The sequence below is a fragment of the Grammomys surdaster genome, unplaced genomic scaffold (assembly GCF_004785775.1).
Source record: "Grammomys surdaster isolate TR1022 unplaced genomic scaffold, NIH_TR_1.0 125801, whole genome shotgun sequence".
Classification (NCBI taxonomy): domain Eukaryota; kingdom Metazoa; phylum Chordata; class Mammalia; order Rodentia; family Muridae; genus Grammomys; species Grammomys surdaster.
Genome location: NW_021620632.1, coordinates 757216 through 784770, shown reverse-complemented (window position 1 = coordinate 784770; position 27555 = coordinate 757216). Strand labels below are relative to the sequence as shown.

General features: G+C 36.7%; 1 protein-coding gene and 1 non-coding gene across 2 annotated transcripts in view; one reads left to right on the top strand and one right to left on the bottom strand.

Moving 5' to 3' along the window:
- Positions 1–19675, top strand: part of Luzp2 (leucine zipper protein 2) — a 171042-nt gene extending 151367 nt beyond the window's left edge. The window contains exons 8-10 of the mRNA XM_028789237.1: positions 6461–6553; positions 18560–18637; positions 19574–19675. Coding sequence (XP_028645070.1) covers positions 6461–6553; positions 18560–18637; positions 19574–19675 — 273 coding nt within the window. The remainder of the gene's footprint in view (positions 1–6460; positions 6554–18559; positions 18638–19573) is intronic.
- Positions 5094–5196, bottom strand: LOC114640305. Its single transcript, XR_003714132.1, has one exon. It is a non-coding gene; the product is annotated as a U6 spliceosomal RNA (small nuclear RNA).
- Positions 19676–27555: the final 7880 nt, after the last annotated feature.

The window sequence follows — 27555 nt, the reverse complement described above, 5'->3', positions numbered from 1 at the left end:
TTTTTATTAAACATTTTATTCATTTACATTTCAAATAATATTCCTCTTCCCATTTACCCCTCCACAAACCTCCCTATTCTATCCCCCATCTTTCCCCTTCTCTTTGTCTCTAAGAGGCTGCTCTGCCACCCACTCATCCACTCCCACCTCACTGCCCTAGCATTCCCCAAGCCTCCTCCTTCTACCTCCTCTTTCTCAATAATCTATGAACCCTAAGTGATTAAGTTGCATTATACATAAGATAGATAAGATAGATACGTAGATGGTTGATAAATAGATGAATGAATAGATAGATGATAGATAGATAGATAGATAGATAGATAGATAGATAGATAGATTATGATACAGGACAGACAGATGATAGAGATGGATTACAGATTATAGACAGCTATAGATAGAATCTAGATATGTTTTCATAGATAAATAAAAGATAAATGGTTTATGGCAGATCTATGGTAAATATATTTATTATGGAAATAATCTAGATGGTAGGGAGATATAGTTCATAGGCAGATTACATATGACAGACTATAGACAATAGAAACTAGAAAATGACATAGAGATATATAATAAATAAAATATTTTATTTAATTAATATTCTTATTTACCAACTCAGCTCCAAATCTTGAAATATTTCTAATATTATAAAATATCTACATGTAAAAATATAATGAACCAAACATGAGCATTTGCCAGCACTCATACTGTCTTATTTTTTAGGGCTTTACTGGATATACTAAAATTTAAGTTCAATTGCAGACTACTGTTTTAAGCTTCTGAACCTAGGTTTGCTTTACCTTCTGTTGGTTCTTGTGGAGTACTACCTTAGAACATGCATCACATTGTGAATTTTCAGTTCTTTGGACTGTTGCACCATACAGACCTCACTAGTTTTATATGTCATAAATATTGACTTAATCCATTTAAAGAAGACATGTTAGTAGGGCTGCAGGAACAAACCTTGGAGAGGAGGTAAAAACAGGTATTCTAGAAGATGGAACACATAACATATAGAAGTGGATTTCCTGGTGAAAGAACAGGGCAAATTACACATAGCTACTGATTACACATAGCTAACTGTTTAGAGCTTGTTTGGTTTGTTGTTGTTGTTTGTTTGTTTGCTTGTTTGTTTGTTTTTCTTTCATATATTATAACCAGACCATAGTTTCTCCTCCCAGTCCCTCTCTCATCCACCTCCTTTCTCCCTCAAATCCACTCCTTCTCTATTTCCCTTCAGAAAAGAGCAAGCCTCCCAGGGGTATTAACCAAACATGGCATATCAAGATTCAATAGGCATATACCCTCATAGCAAGGTCAGAGGAGGCAACCCAGTAGGATGAAAAGGGTCCCAAAAGCAGGCAAGGGAGTCAGAGACAAGCCCTTCTCCCACCAGTAGGAGTCCTACAATAATACCAAGCTGTACAGCCATAACATATATGCAGAGGATCTAGGTCAGACTCATACCAGCTCCGTGATTGTTGCTTCAGTGTCTGTAAGCCCCAGTGAGCCCTGATTATTTCTGAATCTGGCCAGTTGTGTTTCAGTCATGAAGCTACTATGAAATGACATGGGTGTGAGCCTCTCTCTTCGATCACTCAGGGAATGTGATACTTCATCCATACCATACCATAGAATGAAAGATGACCATTGAAGGTGCAGTAGAAAAGGAGAAGAAACAAAGAACATTTATTGAGAACAAATAGGACTTCTAGGGATAAAACAGAATTAATTTGATCTCTCTTTTAATTGTAATTTTATTGCAATACTTAAAGTGTATGTAAATATTTATTCACTCTTATAGCTGCTAGACATAATTTAAATTGCCTTTGAATTACTCTAATTTATTTTGCAATCATTTCTTCACCCACATGCATGTCTAGTTGCTTTATAATTCAGTACTTATCTTTAGTTTCATTGTTTATTTTTTAAGTATAAATCATCAAAAAGCTGACTGAAAACAACAAACAGTGATTAGTTGATTAAAAAAATACCTACTAGCTTCCAAAAATTTAATAATGAATATATTTTCCTCTGGAGAATGTAATCCAATATATAAACCAACAATAGACTGCTGTGATTCCCATGAAGTCTGGTGCAAAGTGAGTTGAGGTTTATCGAAATAAAACATTTAATCCAAAACTGGAGCTATAAGAACTTTCAACCACAAGAAGATTTCCAAAGTATGTTCTAGAGAATTTTTAAGCCTTATTTTAAGTATGAATGTTTTCCTGGCATGTATCTATGTGTACTACATGTGACTGTTGAATCCCCTCATAATGGGCTTTAGGTGGTTGTGAGTCACTATATTAGTGCTGGGAATTGAACTTGAGTCCTCTGCAAGAATGACAAGTACTTTTACTCCCTGAGCAGTCTCTCTAACCCTCTACAGATTTTTAATCTGTAAATTTTACACATGAACTATATTATGAAAAACAGCATTTTGTATTAGACGTGTGAACCAAAAAAATTAAATAAAAATAAATAAAAAATAAAAACATGACCAGGGCAAAACAAATGTAGGCATGTGAGATCTCCATGCATGTGACAAAAAATGAAAGACAAGTAACAATAATTCTTGTTTTTATACAATTGTTTATGTTATACATTGAAATAAAATTTCAAAGTTATTCCATTAACTGTTCAACTGAAATGTAATTTAGAAAATACATTAAAAATTGTTATTTTGTTAGTGTAATTTAATGTATTCTTCATGTTGTTTTCAGCTGTTGTACCATTTGTCACTGTCAGGGAGAGTCACTCTGATACAAGTGTCTCCTATTTCCTCTATTATTATAAATCTGGGTCTTCATTTCATCTGTAAGTTGGAGGTAATGGGAAGCAGGTGGCGGTCACGCAATTGAGTTTTCCTAGAACAAATCCGTGTTTGACTCTTTTTAAGATTGCTTTTCTTGGGTTGGAGAGATGGCTTAGAGGTTAAAAGCATAAGCTGTGTTTGTAGACTTGAGATTGATCCCACACACAGATAGTGCCTTATAACTATCTGTAACTCAGTTTCCAGGGGACTTGATGTTCTTTCTGGCGTCTGCAGACACCAGTTGTGCATGTGGTGCACAGGGAAACATGCTTTGTATTAAAATGAATTACCAATAAGTGACGGTACGTATGTCATAATAATAAAAATAGCATCCTTCTCCCATTCACATCCCCAAAGGAACTCAGCTCAGAATAGACACTGGCTTCGCTTGTTATCTGCTGTCTTCAAAGTGCAGCAAACAGACTGGGTAAGAGTATAAGAGTGCCATTCTTCTTTCCCCAGAGTTTAGGAATTTCAATTTGTACCAAAGTCAAAACACACACACACACACACACACGCACACGCACACACACACACATACAGACACACACACAAACACAAAATAAAACGTTTCTCTACAGCTCTGCATTGCAAATGGAAAATAATAAAAAAATTATCTGTAGGGAAAAAATTTGTTATATGAGCTGAAACAACAAACTCAAAAAAGTGGATAGATACGGATTAGCTCTATCACTGATCTATAAAAAGTTTATATGAATAATTGGTCAAAACCAACAGGGTATCTCTTTTGAAATGTTATCTATATGAATTGAACATAGACTACATGGCTGGATGCTGTGTTGGAATGACTTCACACAGTTCTGTCACTGAACAAATAAGAGAGTAAAGTCCCCACAGTCCTTTCTTTCAAATGAAGAGGGAAAGGCTGGGATGGAAGAAGCTATTCAACTTCATCTTCTCTCCTGTGGCTTAAAGTCTCCCCCTCCCTCTCTTTCACTACCACTTAAGAATCTTCCTTATCTTCAAAGCCACATTGCTTCTGCCATCAAATTTGGCTCTTTCTCCTTCTCTGTCCCCTGCCTAGGCTTCCAAACCTCTGTAGGCTCCAACTAGGCCACCAAAGCCACTTAGGCTTGGCTCAGTCCAAGATAACTTTGTTTCCATCAGTGTAAGTTTCTGCACTTACTTATCAGACAAGATTACCGGATATGGTTGTTAGGAATTATATCAGGGCAGGTTCAAGGGGCCATGGCACAACTGAGGCAGTAACATTTTCATTGAGAGCAATCTGGATTTTTAAACCTTTATCAGAAACAGACTATAATGGCAATTGCCAGCATCGATACAGGTGTAGCTGCCAGGATACACTGAAGTTTGCAAGCTATACAGGGTACACAGATAATGTCTAAGACCAATTGTCCTGCCAAGCTTCCATGCTTCCTTGAGTACTCAGGGAAAATACAGAGAAACAAAAAGAAGTATGGATACCTCATTGCCCAAGAGAGTGCATCAGTTTCTCAGGAAATGGAAGGTATATTATGCCCAGGAGCAGTGGATTCTAACCTGAAAAACCTATGATGTCTGCCTCCCAAAGTATAGCTAGGCCAAGCCATCTCTATGGTTTCCTACACGTCAGTCTCTTCATCTTCCATGGTCTCAATGGCAGCTTTGTATCTTCCTCAATATTGAAGTCTACAAAACTAAACTCTTTGAAGAAACCAGTTTTCTAATCTCTAAACAGAATTCTCAAATGATTCACATTGGTGGTATCCTCTGACAGACATTTGACAAACAGAGGTTTGGATGGCTGAATTCTTGTGATAGGCAATACCTTGATTTCTTGTAACTATAGCCTGATTACTCTCGATTTCCATCTTATTATGGAAGTTTATAGCTGCCTTAGCATCTTCAAAGGAAGCAAATTCAATGAACGCATACCCTCTAGATTTGCCATTTGGGTTATGGATCACTTTGACAAAAGCTGCTTACTCATGTACTTCCTGAAAAACTTCTTCTGTTGCACTATAGATAAAGAAGGTTGTGTGAAACCAGATTTTTTGATTCACTACTCCAAGTGTTATTCTTTCAAGATCTCTCTTGCCTTAGTCCCTTTTCTCCAGTGTAGTAGAGTGAAACAGGCCAACCATCAATTCTGTCCTCCTGCTTTTCTTCAAAGATTTTCTCTGCATCAATTTCTGTCTTAAATTCAATATAAGCAATCTCCTTAGGCTCCCCAGCCTGGCTGGCCAATCTGATTTCTGTGGCAACTTCAAAACTTCCTTTAATTCATCCTCATTGATGTTGAAAAAAAGACTTTATAAATATAAAAAGCTTCATGAATTTGTCTGTCATTCTTGTACAGGGGCCATGCTAATCTTCTCTGTATCATTCCAATTCCAGTCCATGAGCTGCCAAAGCACACAAAGGGGTGTCATCCATATCACTTATGTGTTCTTGAAAAGGTAAAAAGGGAGAGGTTTTATATTTATGTCTTCTAAACAAGGTAAGGCCAGAATAAAAAGACAAGTCTCAATCCTTCTACATATCAATGATGATAGACTTATGTACCAAGAGAAATTAGTTAACTACTGTGTTTATCAAAAGTCCAGCATCTTAATGGATAAGAAAAAGTGAAATGAATTGGAGTGCTTTGTTTTTTATATTTCTGTTAACATTCCATAAGCCTTATTTGTCTCATTTGCAATATACATTCTACCATGTATATTAAGAATTCGTAATGATCTTTTCAGACACTATCTTTGTGAGAATCCTTTGTTAGTAAGGATTTCAGTTGCTTGTGTAAGGCTATGGGAAGACCATGTAGAATAGCTGAAGATGCCAGCTGGGCTTTTGTACTCTGACCAGATTCTGCTCCACTCTTGAGCTTCTTAGACCCCAGTAATTAGAATGTTCATATATTTCTCCTATGGGAACCATTGCAATCAAAATTTCAGACTTTGGAGACAGCATTCATGAATTTATATTTATCTCTCCTACCAAAGTCCAACCTGGATTGACGAGAGCAGCATTATATTTAAATGAGTTGTGCCAAAGACACACGGACCTACACTTCCCTAGAGGACAGTCACAGATCTTACCATAGTGAATTATGCATGTTAGTTATATGTTTCTTTTGGCCAGGGTGTTTTTTGCTTTCTTAGTGTTTCCTAATGAGATCAATATTTTAATGATATTTTGGTACCTAGAGGTAAACACCTTGTTTTGTGAAGGAACAGAATGCACGAAACCCTCTGGATATCCTCTGTAATGTTGCAAAATATTTTCTGTCTTGTTGAAATAGTAAAGCATGTGCTCATTTTATCTCAGACAAACTGAGGATTAGTATTAAAAGGAAGGGCAAGAGTCCTGTCTTTTGAAGATTCTTTTAAAAACAAAAAAACAAAAAGGCTTATTCTTTAAGAAATATTCATAACCAAGAGGAAAGCTTCCATTAGACCTCACTAATGCAAAAATTGAATATAAATTATTTTTCTTAATTTCAAAGGCAAGAATTTTAAGGCACATTTTGAAAATGTCATATATAATGATGCCTACTTTATTTTAAAAATGCAGTGTTGACATTCTAATTTATGTTATATAACTCCTTGAATCTGTGTCTGTGTGTAAAACCTATTTCCTTTCTTTTCAGTATGTTTTTTTTTCTTTTTCTCTATGTCTCTCCAGGCACAACAAAGTTCTCCAGGACACCATGACAACTCTCGAGTTCAGGCAACAAAAGAAGAGAGTAGGAGATCCTCTGTGTGTGGTCCTCAAGATGTAAGGATAACCTAAAGTGGTTTGGAAAGGATACAACATTTGGCAATGATAGCTCATGCCATCATGAAGTGTTCTCTTTGGTGGGGCGGGGGGATGTCTACTTTATAAGCATGATAACTTTCCTGTGATGACACAGATGTTACCTAGACAGCAACAGATAAATGTTCTAGATTTTATAGCCAGATTATGCCATGCAACAGAAGGCTTAACATTACATTCATTCCTACAACCACGAGATAGATAATCAAAAGGTTAAGGCAAACAAAGGAACAAGCAAAAGTATATTCTATAGTATATACCACCTAAGAAAAGAAATGTGTCATTGCTGAACAACATGCTAGACAAAGGGAGATCCTCAACCTTCATATGATAAAGAGATAAAAGCCTGAATTGTAGGGGGTCTCTCTTAATAAGTACAAAATTAAAGTATCATCCTTAAATTCTGTTAGCATGAAGGTTTTCATATCTGCCATGAAAGGTTTAGCAAACATTTTTGTTAACAAGATTCAGATACAGGCTCTAGTCCAAATAGAAGTTATATACTGAGACTATCCATGGCTGAAAGAAATAAGCCAGTATCTAAAGGAAATAAGAAAGAAAGGAGAAAACAAGTAAATTCCTACTTATATTTTTGTTCTGCTAGCTCCCAACATGCCCTTGGAAAAAAAACATAATTTCTAAATATGCTGCAACTGAATCTTTGTATATAGGACTATATATCTAGACCATAAAATTTAGGATATAAAGTTAACTAGGAGTAAAAGTCAATATGTTCAGTTGACTTCCACAGAGTTCAGAAGGAAGGAACACCTTTGCAGTGGCCTAAAGTATGAATATATCTTTGCCTATGGGAGAAAATTTTCACAAACAGAAAATATACTAGAGCACTATTGATACAGAATAGAAAATAGAAAGTGATAATATATTCACCCACAGGTTAATAAGGAACCACAAAGTAAGGACTTAGATTCCCTCATTAGAGAATTTAGTTTGGATTATACAATGTTTTCAAATGTTTGTCGACTGAGAGACAATTGTTAGTACATAAGAGGATACTTACAGTTTTATATGACAAGTAGAAAAGTTCTGTTTTGTTCATTATGTTCTATGCATCATTTTGGGTCACCATTTTACAAAAAGGTGGACCTGTCAAAATCCTCTGTGTGTGTGTGTGTGTGTGTGTGTGTGTGTGTGTGTGTTGTTATTTCCACTCTCTCCTACTATTGTTCTCCTTTATAAAGCATCTCCTTTGATGACTCCTATAAGCATATAATTCCCTGGTACTGTCTTCACTGACACCAATGAAACGAATGTCTCTCATATTACTTCAGTAGACATTGGAGTTTGCAGTCTCAACCTTCCAGAAGCTGTAATTCCTAGTGTAGAGATTTCTCAGTCAAAGCTACAGACAAAAAAAAAATAATGCAAGCTAGCTAGTATAAGATGGGAGAATGAATGGCACAGTCTGAATATTAGTTTTCAAGTTTTAAATGAGAATTCTAGTCTGTGACTTCTGAATGATATCTCCCAGAGAACACTTTGAAAATATGACTGCACAGGACTTTCCAGAAATGTTAGCTCAGCATTCCCATAGGTGGATTCTATACAACTGATGTGTTTATTCCAACTACTTCAGGTAATTTCATGCTACAGATGAATTTCACTAAAAGTGGTTTTTGAATAGACATAATCAGAAAATTCTCTGGGGACTTTATTCACATTTGAACAACTATTTGGAGCGTCCCAAATTAATAGATCTGAGGGCCTTTGTAAACTTTCTGACATGGGCCTGATGACTGTTATCTCAACTCAGACAATCTTATTGACATGTGGCCTGTGGAATATAATTTAAAGAGCATGGCTTTAGGAAATATGTAGTCTCCGTGGTATATCATCCAGTAACAAGTTATCTATTTCTTCTATTTCTCTAGTTATATATTAAAATGGTAATTTTATGTAAGCCCCTGCAGTAGTAGTAACAGATTTTATATGAATTTGTCATTTATTATATTATAGCTTAATATATGCATTCATATATGCATGATCATGCATATATGTACATAGCTGTAGGACTGTGATTAAGGGCTGTGAGGCTCCAATGTGCTTATATTGATCTTTGCAATTGCTAAGCTTCCTAGAGAATTGAGTGTAAGTTGCACAGACAAACGCAGAGCCTAGGTAACAATTATCATAAGCACCGAAGACGGGAGGTCTTCTTTCTGCAAGTCACACTTAAGAATGGCACATTTCAGACTTCTTACAATTAACCAGATGAGTGTTCGCATACTTTAAGATCTGATCTGTGGGAACTATTCTTGATTATTATCCTGAGTTGTGTCAAGAATTACGAAAGTGTGGCAGCCATTTCAGTCTAGCATTATGAAAATAATTTCAACATCATTATATATGCAGAGGAAAAGTCAAGCTCCATTTTGGTTTGTATTATTGGATGTATGAACTAACAGATAAAGAATTTAATTTAAATTATTACTCAAAACCACAAGAATTTCCTTCTGTTTCTTTGGTCTCTGCTCATAGGTGTATTATTTCCAAGAACTAGACTTGCAATCCCTAAAGATCCTTTTATGTTTTCCAGACTGAACAGCAGTGTAAGGTTCTATACTCATTATTTGTTTATTTAGCCAGTTGTTCTAGCTGTCATATTTTATCAAATATCTACCCTTTATACAATAAGTTTTTTTTATCCCCTTCATCAAAAACTAAGTCAGTGGTTCTCAGCCCTACTAATGCTGTGATCCTTTAATATAGTTCTTCATGTGCGATTATTTCATGGCTAGTTCTTAACTGCTAATTTTGTTACTGTTGTGAACTGTAATGTAAATGTGATATGCAGGATGTCTGATATGTGACCCTAAAAGAGATCAGAACCCACAGAAGAACAGTTGAACTGATTGATGAAAAGTACGGGTTTACCTTTCTGCTTTCTATTGCTTCAGATTCTGTATGTCTATTGTTTTAGTAAGTTTACACTATCTTTTAATAGCTTCGTATAACTTTAATTATAGTTAATAGTTATTGTTTTGAGATAACATTATAATTACATCTCCTTTCTCTAAACGCTCCTATATACCCCTTCTTGTTCTCTTTCAAATAGGAATATATATTCCTACATACATAAATATAACCTGCACAGTCTGTAATGTTATTTAAATGTTAAATCATCAGAGTTTATCATTTAGTATCAGATAACCAGTTGATGTGCTTGTACTATCTTAATACCTACATCTATCTTAGGACCGTATTATGTTAATACTTATATCTTTACATAACTTCTGAAAATAAAAGGTTAAAATCCTCAAACTTTGTTATTCCATTTTAATACCAAATTGACTATGCAGAACCCATTATAATTTCTTGTAATTTACGTGATTAGCCTGACAATTTCAACAATCCTGCCTGCTATCATTTTGATAGGGATTATATCTATACATTATATTAAGGGCAATTTTCATCCTAATAATTATTCTAATTCATAAATTGTTTGTATAACTACATTTTAATTTTTATCTGAAATTGTTTTTAATTTAGAATTACATTATTTCTGAGGTTAAAAAAGCCTAAAAACAGACTTAGGAAACCTCATTGTCTATAATTTTCAGTGTCTATTTATGTTCAATATTACTTCACCAAAACAGAGATGAATATAGTTGGTTAAAATACTGGAGAAAGAATAGAGTATCAGTCAAATATAAAACATGTTTCTTTTTTTAATCAAAAGTATCTGAAGCAGAATTTCCGGTTAAAGTGGGTAGCTATGTGTGATCAGATAATGAAAGCTCACATTTGGAGTGAAGGTAGGAAGTGGGATATTGAAAGGAGAAATGATCTTCTGGCTTATTCTTGGAACTCTAGAGACATGTAGGGGAAACAGATGCAATTTTTCAGTGCATGATGGTGTGTGCTTGATTCCTGCTGCTCACAGATTGTACTGGATAGCACAAGGGAGGATAAAGAGAAAAACCCACATCTTAGTCAGGTCTACAGTGCTGGTCTTTAGATCACCTTTTGTAAGTGGCTTCATTTCATGGACTTATCAGTACAGGCTATAGCAGTGGTTTTCCAATTTCAATATGGCTAAAAATCCCCAGTCCAGCTGTTAACATGCCCAGGATCCAGTTATACACATTAGCACATCTGTGAAAAGAATCTTAGAACACATTTATTTGAGTAAACCCTACCAGATTGTCTGTTGTCAATATTTTGTGCTAAACACTTTGAGAACCCTGAAGCAGATTTCAAGTATATTTATTTACTTTTTAAATGGCTTCAGTTAGATGATACTATAATATTGGATAAAACTGAGGCAGCAAAGCCTTTTTCTCCATCTCATTTTCCCTCAGCTATTGGTAAGTAATATACTAGAAATTAAAGACATTTTGCATTTTGTTTTCATTTTTAGGAATTAAGAATTGAGACCTAATGTCAATAGGTTTTGTGATAGTTTTACTCCTAGGAGTAGCAGATTTTTTAAGGTTCTTAGGAAATGAAAAGCAACACGAATAATTGCTTTTTCTTACTTCTAGCACATTTGCTCATTTTTCTGCCATGTAGTCTGCTGGCATATTTACTCAGTTGTCTTCCATGTTTATTACTGGCATACTTACTCAGTAGTCTACTACTAGCACACATCACAGTTGGCTGCCACTGTCCTTGCTTGTGACTTCCTGACCAAAAGGAACCTTTTAATCAGCCAAGCACTATATATGGAAATTAGAGGGAAGAAATATCGAGAAATAAAATTCTAGAGCTACAAGTAGTAAATAAAGTCAGTCTTTTTTTTTCCAATCAGGTTTGCAGAGATTTAAGAAATCCCAGTTTGCTGTTAAAGGCAGAGTACATTATGTCTTATGATAACCCTAGTGAGTTGGTGATGATGTGTACTTGATAATCGTCATAATCTCATGCAAGTCATGCTTCTATTCAAGTGGTTTGAGGGACCTGAGTCCATTGTCATTCTAGGCAGTGCTCCCTCATAGCAAAGGCTGATTTCTTAATTTTATTGCTGAGGCATTTCCCAGAGGAGTAAGTTTGTTCCATCCATGCATCTAGATAGTTCAAGAATTAAAGACGGTCTCCAAAGATATTCAGAAGAATTACATTTTACACTGACATCAATGACCATGCTCACCATTTAATAACACTTTAATTTAGTACAAGTCAAATGTGATCTAAATTATGATTTAGCTCTAGAAACAATATAGAAAATGTAATAATTTTCAACTTATTAATTTAGCAAATAAAAATAGCCCAACTATCACAAGAATATTCCTTTTGAGACAGTTGTGATGAAACTGTAGTTATATACACATCATCATTTTATAATCTTTGACCTTCCCTAGCTCCATGAAGGGCACAAAACAGCCTCTTAGTCTGTATGCCTGCTGTGGATTGCCCTGGTGTTGTTTGTATTTTGATGTTAATCCTGTTTCCTCAAGAGGAGTTGCCCCTAAGAGGAGTGGATCATATACTCAGGTGATTCCATGTGAACCTTCTCCCCATTTTAACTAGTCAATAAAGATGACAGAAGCTAATCATTGGGCAAAGGAAAAGGTGGGATTTCCAGGTTGCAGAAGGAAGAAAATCAGGAGGGAGGGAAGAAGGAAGGGAGAGAGAGAGAGAGAGAGAGAGAGAGAGAGAGAGAGAGAGAGAGAGATAGAGAGAGACAGAGAGACAGAGAGATGATCAGGCTGTGGAGCAGACAAGAAGGACAGACATGTAGGTCTCGGGGATCAAAAATTTGTAGCCTCCGCTTAGGAGGATAAGGCAAGATATTCTTCGCTAAAGCTATCTGGTGTTTTCAATTCACAGTGACTCAGGTGGGCAGGAGAAAGGGCACAGCAGCAGGTTGTTAAAGATTTGGCAGAGCTAGCAGTGGGACCAGGCAAGGAACAAATAGAGACCGACCAGAGTGACTTGTCAAAGCTAGCCATGGGGCTGGGTAAGACCATTGTTGCTGACACTAGGCAAGGAACAAGTGTGCCTTTCCACCTCAGCCTCCCAAGTGCGAAAATAGAGGGGACACATGGATAGTCTTCTCTTCTTCTTAAAGATTTATTTTTAAAACTAGTAATATGGAGTAGTTAAAAATTAAACAAAGCATCAGTGTGTCCCTGTTTCAGCAGTGGCTGCCCATCACCTCATTCTGCCTTTTAAAAAGTCTCACTCCCAACATGCAACATTGTTTCACTGAATAAATCCCCAATGGACCACTTGCAACCAAGTCAAATAGACAGAGAAGTTATAATTGATTCACTGTGAAGTATCTGTGTGCCCATTAAGTTAGATAGACTGGTCTAATCAAGGACACGTTTTGACTTTAAGATTACTGAAGAAGGATGAACAGTTGATTAATAAGACTCGATCTTTGCTCTGTTCAAATCAGAGAGAGTAAAGGAAGAATTGACCTGATGGAGAGGGGAGAAGGATGGTGATGATCAGAAAAAGAAAGGAGAGAAAGAAGGGGAGGAAGAGTAGAGACAGTAGGAGAAGGTTGGGACTAAGAGGAAAAAGGAAAAGACAGATGAGAAGAACAGGAAGAAGGGGAGGGGAAAACAACATAAATAGAAGGAGGGATAAAGGAAAATGAAGGAAAGAGAAACCAGAGGGCAAGAAGGAGGAAGACTAGATGTGGAGACTGAGGTAAAGATGAAAACAGAAGGTTACATGTGTGGTTGGGCGTACAGAAAGATGGTTGGTGTCCTTTCTTGTGAAACCAAACTTTAGAACATACTCCTCTCTATCCTTCTTGGCTTAATTATTTGCTGCCACATCTCATACTGTTCCAGAGCTTAGCAGCTCCAAGGTACTTGTTCTGCACTACTGTGGAATTATCTGTAGCATTTTCTCCCATGTTTTTGGCTTAAATGTTTTGCTAAGATAGCTATTCAAATATTGTCTTATCATTTCCTTTCATTTTTACTATTATCTAGTAAACTTCCATATTTTTATACAATCCTTATTTTGTTTTCTTTTTCATGAATTATTAAAAGTGTGTTCTCATTTATTCTTTTATTTTGTTTTGATATTTTAAGACACAGATATCCCTGCTGAATTAGACTTCACCATGTAGACAAGAATGACAACAAACTCAAAATAATCCTCTTGTTTCAGTCCAAAAGTTCTGAGATTCTAGACTTCAACCACCACACATGATTAACTCATGGATTTCTATGGTAAACATTAAACATTACACTTGTGCTTTGTACATTTTACATGGGGAAAACTGAGCCTACACATACACCCACATCTACTCTTTCTCCCCAAAATTCAGTATTACATACTGTCCTTCCATTCACCCCTGTTAATTTCCTTCAGGAAGAAAAAATATGCTAACTAAGTATTAATTCCTCACAATGTCAAGACTAATACAAGGTTTTAACTTATTATTGGTACCATGTACCCACAGAATTCTGTTGACACAATGTAACAAGTACTAATCCATCTTCCCCATTATACTATGTTATAATTGGTTGTAAAAGCTCAATCTCCTCTCTGGTTAATATTATTTTCCTCTACAACTCTTTAGCAACTTGGGCTCTTATAGGAGATGTGAATATATATAACTGTCTTTACCTTTGAAAACTGAAGCACTTTGTGCTGATTTCTTTAAAAAAAACCATTGTACAGTAGCAAGTATAATTTATGTGGCTAAAAAACTAAATTTTCAGATATACTCAATTTTTCATTTTATTTTTTTATTTTCCCATACCTCCTCCTTCATCTCCAAGAGGATGTCCCCATCCCCCTACACCCACCCCACCAGACCTCCTCACCCCCCTACACCCACCCCACCAGACCTCTCCATCCCTTAGACCTCAAGTCTCTCAAGGGCATACTCAATTCTTTAAAATTCCATTAACTACCTTCTGGGGGCAAAGAATAAAAAACGTGTGGAAAGGTGACCCTTAGCATGACAGGGATATCTGTGGATCTTGCTATTCTGGGATTCTGTTCAAGTTAATTTAGTTGTTCCTTGATCCCAGTCTCACTTCCCCTTGATCTTCCTTGCATCTTGCCTTTCATCCATTGCAATAGCCCTCTGAACATTGGATAGTAACTCTTCTACCAATCTTTGCATTTTTTCCTGCATAAATTTGTTAGTATGTATCTCTTAAAGGAGAATCGGTTTTAGTCATTAATATTTATAAGAATTTGTTATAACATATTTGATATTGTACATAGAAAACCCAATTGTTAGCAAACTACAAAAGCTTAAACAGCTGTTGTGTTAATCAGATGCAGTTAAGTGTGTCCTGAAGAGATGCAGTTTGAGCAAACACCTAAAAGCATCCATAGATAAGATTGCTAAGGAATGGAAAGTTTCTCCCTGTTTTAAAGGAAGTTACATAGGAGACATCTTGTGATCTTTGTTTGCTCTATGACCCAAGGCAAAGTTATCTGGGTTAACTTAAGCTACTCCACCATAAAGGTGAAATGTTTTGGCAACTTCTGACTGGGCTTGGAGAAGCCCCCACTCCACCTTAGATACACACATACCGTGACAGTGACATAGTTCAGCCTACCAAGGATGTAGGGAAGGAGATAGAAAGTTCTAAGCAACTGGATCTTTGATATATCTCATTTTCTCTCTCTCTCTCTCTCTCTCTCTCTCTCTCTCTCTCTCTCTCTCTCCCTCTCTCTCTCCCTCTCTCTCTCTCTTTCTTCCTCCCTCCCTCTCTCCCTCTCTCTTTCTTCCTCTCTCTCTCTCTCTCTCTCTCTCTCTCTCCCTCTCTCTCTCTCTCTCTCTCTCTCTGTGTATCTATCTCTCTTGGCTTCTTGTCTTGGAAGAGTCTTTGTGGCAGAAGCTCTGGGTAAGAGATGAGGATTTTCTCTTTGGGCTTGCAGGACAAACAAAGAATCGGCTGGCAGGATTCAGATAAAATGATATTCTTTTTAAAAAAAAAAGCCATCTTGGGTTTGGAAGAGCTCAAGAGAAAAGCAGACTAGCTCCATAGAATGACACAGATTGAAAGAGATTTCTAAAGAGCTAGCAGTTTAGTTGTGGGAATCAGGCTTGTAAGTAGATATTTGTATACAGTGAGGAAAATTATGTTACCTCGATGAGCTAGCAGGATTTTACCTCAGTTTACTCCTCCCATATCTTTATTTGTATAAATATTAGATGATATAATGGTTATAAGAATTAAACAAGAACATTATCTAAGCCCTTATATAAGAAACTTCCAGTATTACAGTAGCAATGAAGGTGATAACACAAGGGTGAATATTTCAGGCACACAAACACACATGTGCACATACTTATTGGAACACACAAATATGCATATGGGACATACACAAGCATGCACATATGCACATACATATTCACACATACTAGTTAAATAACTATTGAAGGTAGACTCTTTAAACCACAATTTGCATAAAATGGGTTTTTTAACCTTTCAGAAGAATTATAATTGATTTGAGCTAATCTCATGAAGAATTATAGGAAACAGAATACCTGTAACTACTCCAGGTAGCACTGAAGTATGGCACAAAGAGCTAATCAATGTGACAATTTTGTGCTTCTGTATGTATTTAATAGTCATGATAAAAGGAAAATCTGTGAGTCTACGTAGGTGACAGCAGGAATCATAAAACAATGCAAACCAAACTAAAAACAAAACAGATTTGCATACATAATCTCCAGAGTCAGAAAGGGATGCTTAGAGAACTGACATAGTTTACAGACTTTGACTGAAGAGGACCATAATGACAAGATTCCATTTCCTGGCAGGAGTTCTATGAAATAAAGTTTATATGTCTCTAGATTCCAACACAGGAAAAGCTTCTGTCTGTGAACTGTCATCGAAAAGATAAGCATGGACTAGCAGAGAACTTACAGAGGAATTTTCTCTTAGTAAGAACCAGATTCCTCAGCAACATCACTGTTTGACCTATGAGTTTCCCCATCCTCTCAGAGTTGTACTCTTACTACATTCTCACCAGTTATCCATGGTACATCCCCACACTTGCCCCTAATATTGTCCCTCCCTTTGTCCTATAAATTTCCTCTATAAATGCTCTAAATCATCTCTCAAGGTCAGTTATTCCTTCACTGTTTGAAAATGAAGTGACAAAGCTATTCAAATAATCAATAACCAATCTGTTCTTTATTGACAATATGTCACATACTTTTCCGTGGGTGTTGTAGAATGTTTCTTTATAGAATCTCCCTGTAGAAAATGAAGTGGCTAATGTTTTGACTATGATCTCTGCTGTTATTCCATATTGCTTTTCTATTAGACATATATTGATAAAATATTCAATAGAAAATGGACCTCCTATAAAACGAGCACGTCTGGTCATGCAGAGAAAGCAGGCATGTGAACATTGTAAAGGATCATGTATTTCATGATCTGTGAATTTATCCATTTGTTTTTAGTAGACAGTAGATACTATCTACTCTCTGATTGTGACCTATGGGTGATCAATGTTCATAACCTTTGTCTTAAAGGATCACACAAAGAACAGATGGGCTGTATATACATGTAAAAACAATCTGAAGTACTACGGTTTATTTACACAGTGCTGAAGGAGCAGGCATGTAACTGATCTTTGCTACTATTGAAATGAACCAGGGAGGGAATGACAGTATGATTCCATGACCATATAAAAATGATTCTTGATGAAGGTGGAGGACATAATGAGATGAAGAAAAGCAGAGTCACATGATGCTTGGCTGAGGTTCAAATGTGAAACATGTAAGAATTACTTAATTCTAAACCTGAACTACATGAATCTTCCCCACCTACGAAATCTCAGTGGTATCATCCGAGGATCTCAAATGACAGAATGAAGTTACATGAGGTCCTTGACCCATGTGTTTTCTTAGAAAAGAAACTGCATCAGTAAATGTCAAGAGCTATCCAGTATCCGTGTATTATTAAACTCGCCGACTCTGACTCACAGATGGAAAAGACTAGGGAGAGTCAGCACATGGGACACTGACTGACTTCATTGTAACATTTGTTTATAATAGGAGAAAAGGGCGAAGAGAAAGGAGCAGGTAGACAGAGAGATGAGAAAGGGAATGAAGGGGAAAATCACTCTTAATGTTGCTTAATGTGAAATGAAACCTGGGCAGAGCTGCTTGCATTGTCAACAGCTTCTTTTTCTTCTTACATTGCTTAGGACTACTTGGGAACATATGGTTTCTTGCTTTATAAAATATAGGGATATTTCAACCACAGAAATTTTACACTTTTAAAATCTAGCAAAGTGTTTTGCCAGATATATTTAAAGCTTAAGAGAGCTCACTGTTTTTCCGAAGTACCGAGGTTCGATCCCTAGCACCCACAGATGGCTTACAACTCTCAATAACTCCAGTCCCAGGGAATCCAATTCCCCTTTCCAGTCTACTTGGACACCAGACACAGACATACACAAAATTTAAATTCCTCTCTGTCTAAAAAATTTCAAGATTCATTTTTATTTTTATTTGCAAATGTGTGTGTGTGTGTGTGTGAGAGAGAGAGACTTCTGTGCACTCGTTTGCAGAGCTAGAGAAGGTCATTGGATCTCCTGGAGCAAAAGTCATATGTGAATGTCAGTTACCTAACATGGGTGTTTGGAATTGAGCTCTGGTTCTCTTAAAAAGTGGCAAGCACCTTTAACTGCTGAGGAGTGTCTCCAGACCCCTGCCATAAAATATTGATGTCCCTGCAGGCACATTCATCATTGGTGTCTGATTTAAATTTTAGGATTCAAATGCACCACAGGTATATTTCTTTAATCTTTTCCTTCTTTTGAATGTTTCCCCTTAGAACTGAGCCTATTTGTAGCCAGTTATAATGATTTGCATCCTGTGACATGCAAATGACTCAGCCCTTGTTCCTAGGAACCCATTCAACTGAGAGGATTTTGTCCTTGGTTTTTAATATGCATTGACTTGGTGGAAACTTCTAAATAAGAATAATCCACAATGAGTTTTGCATCATTTTTGTTTTTTTAATTTAATAACCTGACTTATTTTTAATTGTTTTACAGGAGAGTAGTTCCTGTTTGGTAAAGCATGAAGGAAGTCCCCAAAGTAACAACACTGCAGAATCAGAGCCCACAACACAGGTATTCCCTTGTTAGTCTATTTGATTTGCATGATATCCAGAAGGTCCTTCTTGTACCCTCTGTACTGCAGGGCAATTCTTACTTATTTTGTTTAACATTAATTTACTCGTGTGTGTGTGTGTGTGTGTGTGTGTGTGTGTGTGTGTGTAGGGAGCATGCCATGAATCTTATGTGGAGGCCAAATGAAAGATCCTATTCTCTCCTTCTACCACGTGAGCTCCAGGCATTAAAGTCAGTTCATCACACTTGGTGGAAGGAACCTGCCTGATAACCAATTTTTAAAGACATGATGGAAACCCTTATATTGTCTAAAAATATGTGTTTACTTCCTTCAGCCAGGATCCTTGAACTTCACTTGTCTGCTGTGCTTTCCAGGAAATATTGTAATATACCTATGTGAAGTCTTTCAAAGATAGAGAACAGGGTCCCTTTTTCCCCCTCTCTGCTGCCAAATAAGAAAGTAAAAAAAAAAAATTTAAAAGAGAATTAAAAACCTGTCCATAATTTTTATGAGATGAGAGATTAAAGATGACTGGGGGAGTGGAGTAGGTGTAAAAAGTAGTCGCCCTCCACAAAAATAAACACCAAATTCACCTACAAAGGTAAATTCTAATTTCACATATGTAGTGTTTGTTAAATAATAAAATATTATATAATAGCGATGTTCAGAAATTTTTATTAGAGTTCAATGAATTTATGTCTGATGATTTGACCTAAGTTTTCTCAGGGTAGCTTTTGAGAAGTTGTACCAGTTCTAAACACAGTATTTACATTTGGTAAACTTCTGAATATTGGCTTAGTTTGTGGCTTTGCTTGTCATCTAGATGGTATTTATTTACACTGATAGACCTTTGCTGTCCTACTACAATTTCGTATTTTTACCTTAAATGTGCCTAGTTTTATCCTTCTAATTGTCTTTTCTATATCATTTGTCAGAAATTACAAATGCCTCTTTGTTCCGAGTGTGAGAAAAAGGGCCCAGAAAAACCATCAGCCAATTTCGATGGGACTCCAGCTAGAGAAGAAAAGCTGCTGTAAACAGGAGGCATGGGGCCCAAAGCTTCCCTGCCATCGACGTTTCTAGAGGACAGGCTTGATGGGAACACCACATTTCTAAAGCATGCGACTTTTACAAAACTTTATGTAACTTTATAATGTGGACTACACGATTTCCAAAAGATTCCAGGCTGATTATGAACCTTAGCAATAATCTAATGAAAAGGATTTCTTCACTTATACGTATCTGTCTTCTCTAAAATTACCCAGTATAAATTGATCTGTTTTCAGCTAAAATGCAACTGCAACATTTTTGGTCTTTGTGTGGATATCTAGAACTTCTAAGATCTAGTTGGTACCATCAACTGGAAGATGATCAACTATTTAAAGTCCCGGTGTTTTTAAAATTGCAAACATATGAAGGTTTGGTCCAAAGTGACCATCTTGTGTCATTTCTTCCAAAGTTGGAATTTGCAGATCAGAATACATTATTTTAGATACTTATTGCTTGGCTCATTACATTGACTTAATAACCATTTGATATAAAATTTGCCCAGTTAATTCTGTTAATGATAAGTTAGTTACCATAGTGCACTAGATTTAATATGATATACACACAAGGTTTTTCATTTTTAGAATGAGTGACAGCTATCTTTCATAACATCTTTTAAATTTTAAAACATTCTTTGTGCATATTCACTGATAATGTTTTAAGATGTGAATCCAGCTGTCTGAAGTGCCAGTTTTGTTTTTTCTAATGTTAGACAATAAAAATGTAAGATGGGGAAATTTCTAAAATAGTAACATGCAAGGTGTCCATAGATATTTTAGAATGGCCATTTGATTAAGGTAAAATAACATGGAATAACTTTTTTAAAGTAATGATGATTTAGCTTTGAAGATAAAATTTCATATGAGAATATCACTTATCAAAAGATCCAGACTGTGGCATAATTATAGCAAAACTCCTAATCAAGACAGATGGACATATAAATGATAATATATTCAAACACCATCTTCCAGATAAAAACTGACCAAAGGATGAAGTCAGGGAGTCCACACTCACTGAGTACATTCACTTCTGTTGATTAAACACACTTTGAAAGTACAGGGAAAAAAATAATCTGCCAAGCCCCAATTAAAACCTTTAGAGAACATATCCCAGAATAATTAAAAAAAAATAAGGAAAATCAGAAGGACTTAATTTCTAGAATCCAATGTCATATATGTGGTATACTCAAAGAAGTTTATTGAGCTCTAGAATTGAATAAACCCAATAGCAGAGAAAAGAACACCACCATGCATTAATTCTATATGCAGAGTAGTTTTGTGGGTTATATCAGCATTTTCACTCTTAAAAGGAGATAAAGCTGGAAACAACCCAAATGTCCCTCAACCGAAAAATGGATTCAGGAATATGGTTCATTTGCACAATGGAATACTACTCAGATATTGAAAACTAACTTTCTTTAATTCCATTTCCCCCTTGTAGCTTCTATGGGCACCAGGAACTCACTTGGTATGCAGAAATACGTGTGGAAAGAACACCTATGTATATTTTAATAAGTCTATGGTCAGTTTAAAAAAGGAAAGATAAAGAATTTATAGATTTGTTTTCGATGAACTGACCAAGATAAAATATAAGATCAGGAGACAAAATCTGTACTCACCACATCTCCAGTTCCATATCACCCCACCCCACTTTCATATAACATTAAATTCTCTTGATAGAATAATACATTTATACTTTTCTATTTCCTTTTCTTTTGAAGGAAAATCTTTCTTTGAAGCAAAAAAAAGTGTCATTAGGCTCAAAATTAATCCAAAGTGGAGTATGACCTTAAACTCTATATCCTTCTCTATTTCCCAAGGGCTGAGAGTTTCAGCCACTCACTACTGCTACAGTAATGAAAACTACTAGTTCAGTTTTAATTTAAGATTGCCTTTCCAACCCTATCTAGGGCATTGATTTCCTGCCTCATCCCTGTGGATCCCATAGGATGTTAGGTCACTTGTTCTTCACACTCCAGGTTGTGAATATCTGTGACTCCTCGTAGGAAGGACTGATTAAGGAGTTCCAAGTTCCAGTAACCTTGTTTGCCAGTTTTGTGTTTTATTTTTGCTTTGACTTCCTGTTCTAGAATGTGATAATATAATCAGCTTGCTTTTCTCAACGCTTGGAATGAAAAAATGGGTTTTAATCAATAGGGTAAAATTTCCTCCTGAAATGTATGCATTCTTGTGTATCTACTATCTATAAGTTTTCTCTAGGTTGTGTGTCATAACATTTACTCTTATATTTGAAAAACACACTGTAAGAGCAGGCGATTTTATTCTAACCACTTTTAAGAAACATTACAAAAGTTTAATTAGTAGTTTGATAGGGTTACTTTTAATATGATTTGAGGTTTTTCTTTAATTAATGTATTTTGTCTCTCTTAGCCTTTGCCTTGCTTTGAGATTGGAATCAAAATATTTAAACTATTTTCCTTACCTGTGTTCTACCTTTCCTAACTACCAGGTTTATACTAGACATCGTTTGAAGAATTAATATTAAGATACATATTGACCATTCTCACTCAAAAAATATTATTCAATATATTTACAATACACGGTGTGAGTCTGTTATATGCTGGCAATGTTAAGTGAAAAAATACAACTTGGAGTTCACACACTGTCCGTCGATTGCTGTTGAGGACTTCACCATGTTTTCTAATGAAATAACATATTTAATATGCTCTTCCACAACAGAAAACCAATTTCTCTATTTTATAATATTATAATATAATGACAACTCAATTTTCAGTGTGAATCAAAGACACTGTATTCATTTGTAAATTAGAAAACTTTTGAACTCTGTCTTTTTGTTTATGTACATAAACTATGTCAATAAACTAGTGCCTCAGATCTGTGAACCCTAATGAGCGCTGACTGTGTCTATCGATTAGGTCGTGCCCAGAAGAGGATGGTTCAAGCATTCATCTGGATAAAAATGTCTTCAAATATTTAAATGTGGAAAATACCAGTGGCTGACTTTGTTTTTGTCCTTGAGCAACTGATTAGCTTCGCATTGCTGTTTTACTCACAATTTTGTTTCATACAAACACATTGAATTACCAGCTCTATCCGTTGAGGTGTGGGGGGGGGTTGTTTTGTTTTTGTTTGTTTTTTGTTTTGTTTTGTTTTGTATTTGCTTGTTTGTTTTGGGGTTTGTGGGGCAGACATTTGCTGTTTTAGGTGGACAAGGTGTATAAATGGATTGAAATTAAATTTGTGAATTTGCTGTAAGTGAATCCTTTATTTCTTATAGCTCAGGTATTGTAACTATCACTAACTGCAGCACAGGAGGTGGAAATAATAATTAGGATGGTGGAATGGGGCAAGTAATGAAAATGATGGTTTTTATACACAGAGGACTATATTGGCAAATGCTCTTCATCCCTAAGCTATGTATTCATCTGGATTGTGACACATGATGGTCAAGTGTTGAAAACTAAAAAGTGCTGAAAGTGGCCTATTTTTCTTCAATAAAACAATTTGTTACAAAGATCATAACGTATTTTACCTTATGAAGACTTAATGGAACAGCAAATACTGCCCGCCTTTACAGAAGCTGCCTTTACTTTGAAATCTCACACTGAAAACTTCTTCATTTGGCAGTTCAAATACAGTTAGAGTATTTAAGAAATATAATTCATGATGGTGAGACTTCTTAAATTATGATTAATATTTTTCATTGTTCTTTACATTTAACAATTAATATATATGCTAAAGGAGAACAATTTGGTACTTGCTGCAGTCATCAATTGAAGAATGATTATTGCAAGCATCATAGATGACATTTACATATTTTTGTAAGAATTAATTAAAGGCTGAGGTAGTGGGAATGATCAACAGAAAAAGTGAGGGGGCACATGCTGCCATGAAACCCAACCAGACACGTGCTTTTAGTGAAAGAGAGAGAGAACAAAAAGCACTTTTTGTGTTTGGTTTCTCTTTCCTTTAGCCTACTACTCCCTGGCTTTCTCTCTGAAGGATGTCTTGTGGCCTGTTTGTGGCATGAGTTAGGGTGGCCACAATATAACTTGCAGATAAGTGTAGTAAGCATATGATGATACACCATTTAGTGATAGAGGTATCTTCTGAGTTATGCATTGTCCTGGCTAGTTTTATGTCAACTTGACATAAGCTAGAATCACTGGAGAGGAAGAAACTTCAACTGAGAAAATGCCTCCGTAAGATTAGGCTGTAGGCAAGGCTGTAGGGCATTTCCTTAAACAGTGATTGATGGTTGAGGGCTCAGTACATTGTGGGTGGTACTATACCTGGGCTGGCAGTCCTAGGTTCTATAAGAAAGCAGGCTGAGCAAGCAATGTGAACAAGCCAATAAGCAGTAACTTTCCATGCCCTCAGTGGACTGTTCTGTATAAACTTGGACTTGGGGCAAGTGGAGGCAGGAGCATGAGGAATCAGGTTGGAAGAGATTGATGAAGAAAAGTACAGGGAGAGGACTGAAATTTGGAGGCACTTAAGAAGTATTGTGGAAATCTAATGCAGTGGAAACTCCCTGAAATCTGTAAGGATGGCCCTAGTGAGGACTCATAGTAACGGAGGATACAGAGTCTAAATTGACCATCTTTTGTAGACAGGCAAGGCTTCTAGTGGTGGAACTAGGTTGTATTCATTTGAGTTATTGGTTGAGGGGGGTCTGGTGGAGATCCCTAAACAAACCAGGCTGAGGCTAGAACAGTGGTTCACTCTCCAAAAACTTGCAATGGGGCCCCATTGCAAAGGACAACACTCACATGTTCATTGAATGTAGAGAGCTCAAGCTAGTACCTGCATAGAGCCTTCACCCCTACATTCTAGTCTCTTTGGCATGCATGAAGGTACTCTTAAGGCTACAGAAAGATAAATCTGGACACCAACCTAGCCACAAAACCTTCTACCTACAATCTGTACTGCCTGCAAGATGTGCTGGGGGCAATAGTGATACAAAACGTGTAGGAGTGGCCAATCAATTTCTGGTTTAACTTGAGTCTCAAAATACAAGAGGAAGTCCATGCCCTACACTGTTTGTACGTCCAGGAACCAGAGACTGGATAACCCAGCAACCTAGGCTAAAACCTAGCAACTGCCAAGATGAAAGAAAGAAGGAGAGAGAGAGAGAGAGAGAGAGAGAGAGAGAGAGAGAGAGAGAGAGAATGATTCTTAATGATATCCAGATGTTATCAGAGAGGCTTCCTGCAGCATCAGATGGGAGCCAGTGCAGAGACCCACTGTCAAACATTATGCAGAAAAAGATACTATGTAGAAAACGAGTCTAAATTGGAGGTCTCCTTTGAATTCCTCACCCCAGAGATCAGGGAGCCCCATGTGAGTCAGAGGGGATAGAAGACACCAGGAAAACATGCCAACTGAATCAACTAAGCAGGGCTCATAAGGATGCACAGTGACAGAAGCAGCAAACACAGGGCCTGCATGGGTCTGCACCAGGTCCTGTGATCAGTGTTATAGCTGTTAGCTTGGTGTTTTTGTGGGATTCCTAACAATGTGAGCAGGTGCCTCGCTGACTCTTTTGTATGCTTTTAGGACTTTCCTGTTCCTATTGGTTTACCTTATCCAGCCTCAATAGGAAGGCTTCACCTTGTTTTATTATATCTTATTTTGTCTTGTCTGGCTGTTGACTCTTAGAAGTCTGCTCTTTTCCGAAGAGGAAATAGAGAGGGAGTGTATCTAGGTGAGGGGGGAGGTGACTGGTAGGGGCTGGGAGGAGTGGAAGGAAGGATAACTCTGGTTAGGATAGATTGTGTGAGAGAAGAATCTTTTTTGATTAAAAATTTTTTAAAAAATGTATTGAGAGCAGTACAAACAGTGGAGGATGGGTTTGTGAAGTTTCAAAGTTAAGCCAAGACTTTACCAGGCCATTTATGTGAATAAATTGTGGTATCTGCTCAGCTTAAGCTAACCAGTTGTGATTAACAGGAGACCAGAACTACTGAAGTAAAACCTTTGCTTTACTGGAACAATTGATGCTGGATAGCTAGAGATGAGAAGTTAGCAGTGACTAAGAAGATACTAACATCATAGAGGTAAAATCTTCTGAGAAGTATGTCCTCAGAGTTAGCAGGCTGAGGCTGTATTCCAAAGGCTGCTGATGTTGTGTCTTGTATTGGCAGTTGAACATGGCATCGTGAGAGTACTGATTTGAAGGCATTAACGTGTCAGGGAAAGCAGCTGAGGCTTGGCACTAGGAGAGGCCAGTGGTGACAGTGTAGCCAGAATAGCAGCCTAGCTGTTGAAGGCCTCGTTTAAGAAAGTTGGTATATAAGATTGGGCTGTAAACAAGCCTGTCAGCATTTTCTGAATTAGTAATTGATGAGGGAGGACCCAATCTATTGTGTGAAGGGCCACTCCTGGGCTGGTGGTCCTGGGTTCTATAAAAAAAAGTGGGTTGATCAATCCATGGACAGCAAGTCAATAAGCAGCACTCCCCCATGGTCTTTGAATCCTCTCCTTTCTCCAGGTTTGAGTCCCTGTCCTGGCTCCTTTCAATGATGAACAGTGATGTGGAAAACTAAGCCAAATAAATCCTTTCCTCCCCAAGTTGTTTTGGCCACATTGTTTTATCACAGCAATAGTAACCCTAAGAAACATCATTAGACATTCTCATTTCTGCATGAATAACAGAGTATGTGCAAACATATGGGTGGTATAGGTACAACACATACACACACACACACACACACACACACTCATTGACATGGTTGAACCATGGTGCATATGTGAAGTTCAAAGGACAACATGAAGAAATCTGTACTCTCCTTCCATCAAAAAGACTTTGGGATCAAACTCACATTTGGTGGCAGGCACTATTACTGCCCAGATCAACTTTCTGGCCCCCAGTTACATATATGTTTAATAAAGAAATTCTAATTCAAAGTGTTTGGACAATTAGAGAATCACATGGCCTATGAAGCTCGCTGTCTGCTCCTTTACTCAGCCATTTGATAACTATTCTTTGTAATTGGAAGTGTGCTTGTGACTCTAATCATTAAAAATTTGAAAGTAATTCTTATTCAGACAAGTACACTGAATATATACACGGCACTATTTGTAGTTTCTTATTTGAATAGTCTCTGAAGTCTTTGCAAAAGAAAGTGCTGATATTGATCTTCAACTTATGAAAAATAAAGGAAGACAATATTTGAATTATGTTTCCAAGATTGCATATTAGTATTTAGGAGAGATAGGATAGGAACACATAAAGAAATAGCCATGTGCTTAAGTATCACACCATTAACCTCTTTGGAGAAAAACAAGGCTCTGCCATCGTGGGACCTATAGTGTGAGGGAAAAGCAACCATCAGTGAACAAACCATATAGGTAGGTGTGTGGCTGCCTCAATACACAAATTAAATTTCTCTTTAGAGTCTATCACACAGTCCAAGGTATCATGATGACAATGGGCTATGTGAAAGCTAAGAATAGTATATTTCACATCTGTCTGAAACTTACAAAATAAAATATGATGGTTTAACATATTAACATTATTTTAAATTGAGCACTTAAATCTAATCGCCACATAGTTGTGAATTGGTACTGTGTGAAATGGAAAACATCAAGTCAAAGAAACTTTGCTTTGCTTTCTAATTGATATGTGTAAGGCATAGATGTCACTCACACACACATTTCTTCCATACAAATGTACTTCTCAGACTTCATGTCTTTTTCCTCTTCCATCTTCTCCTCCTTCATCTCCTCCTCTTCCCTTTCCTTGAATTTCTTATTATATTCTTCCTCTCTCCCTTCCTCCCTCCCTCCCTCCCTCCCTCCTTCTCTCTCTCTCCCTCGTCCTTTCTCTGTCTCTCTCTCCCTCCCCCTGCCCCTCTCTCACTTGCTCCTCTCCTCATTGCTTTCTC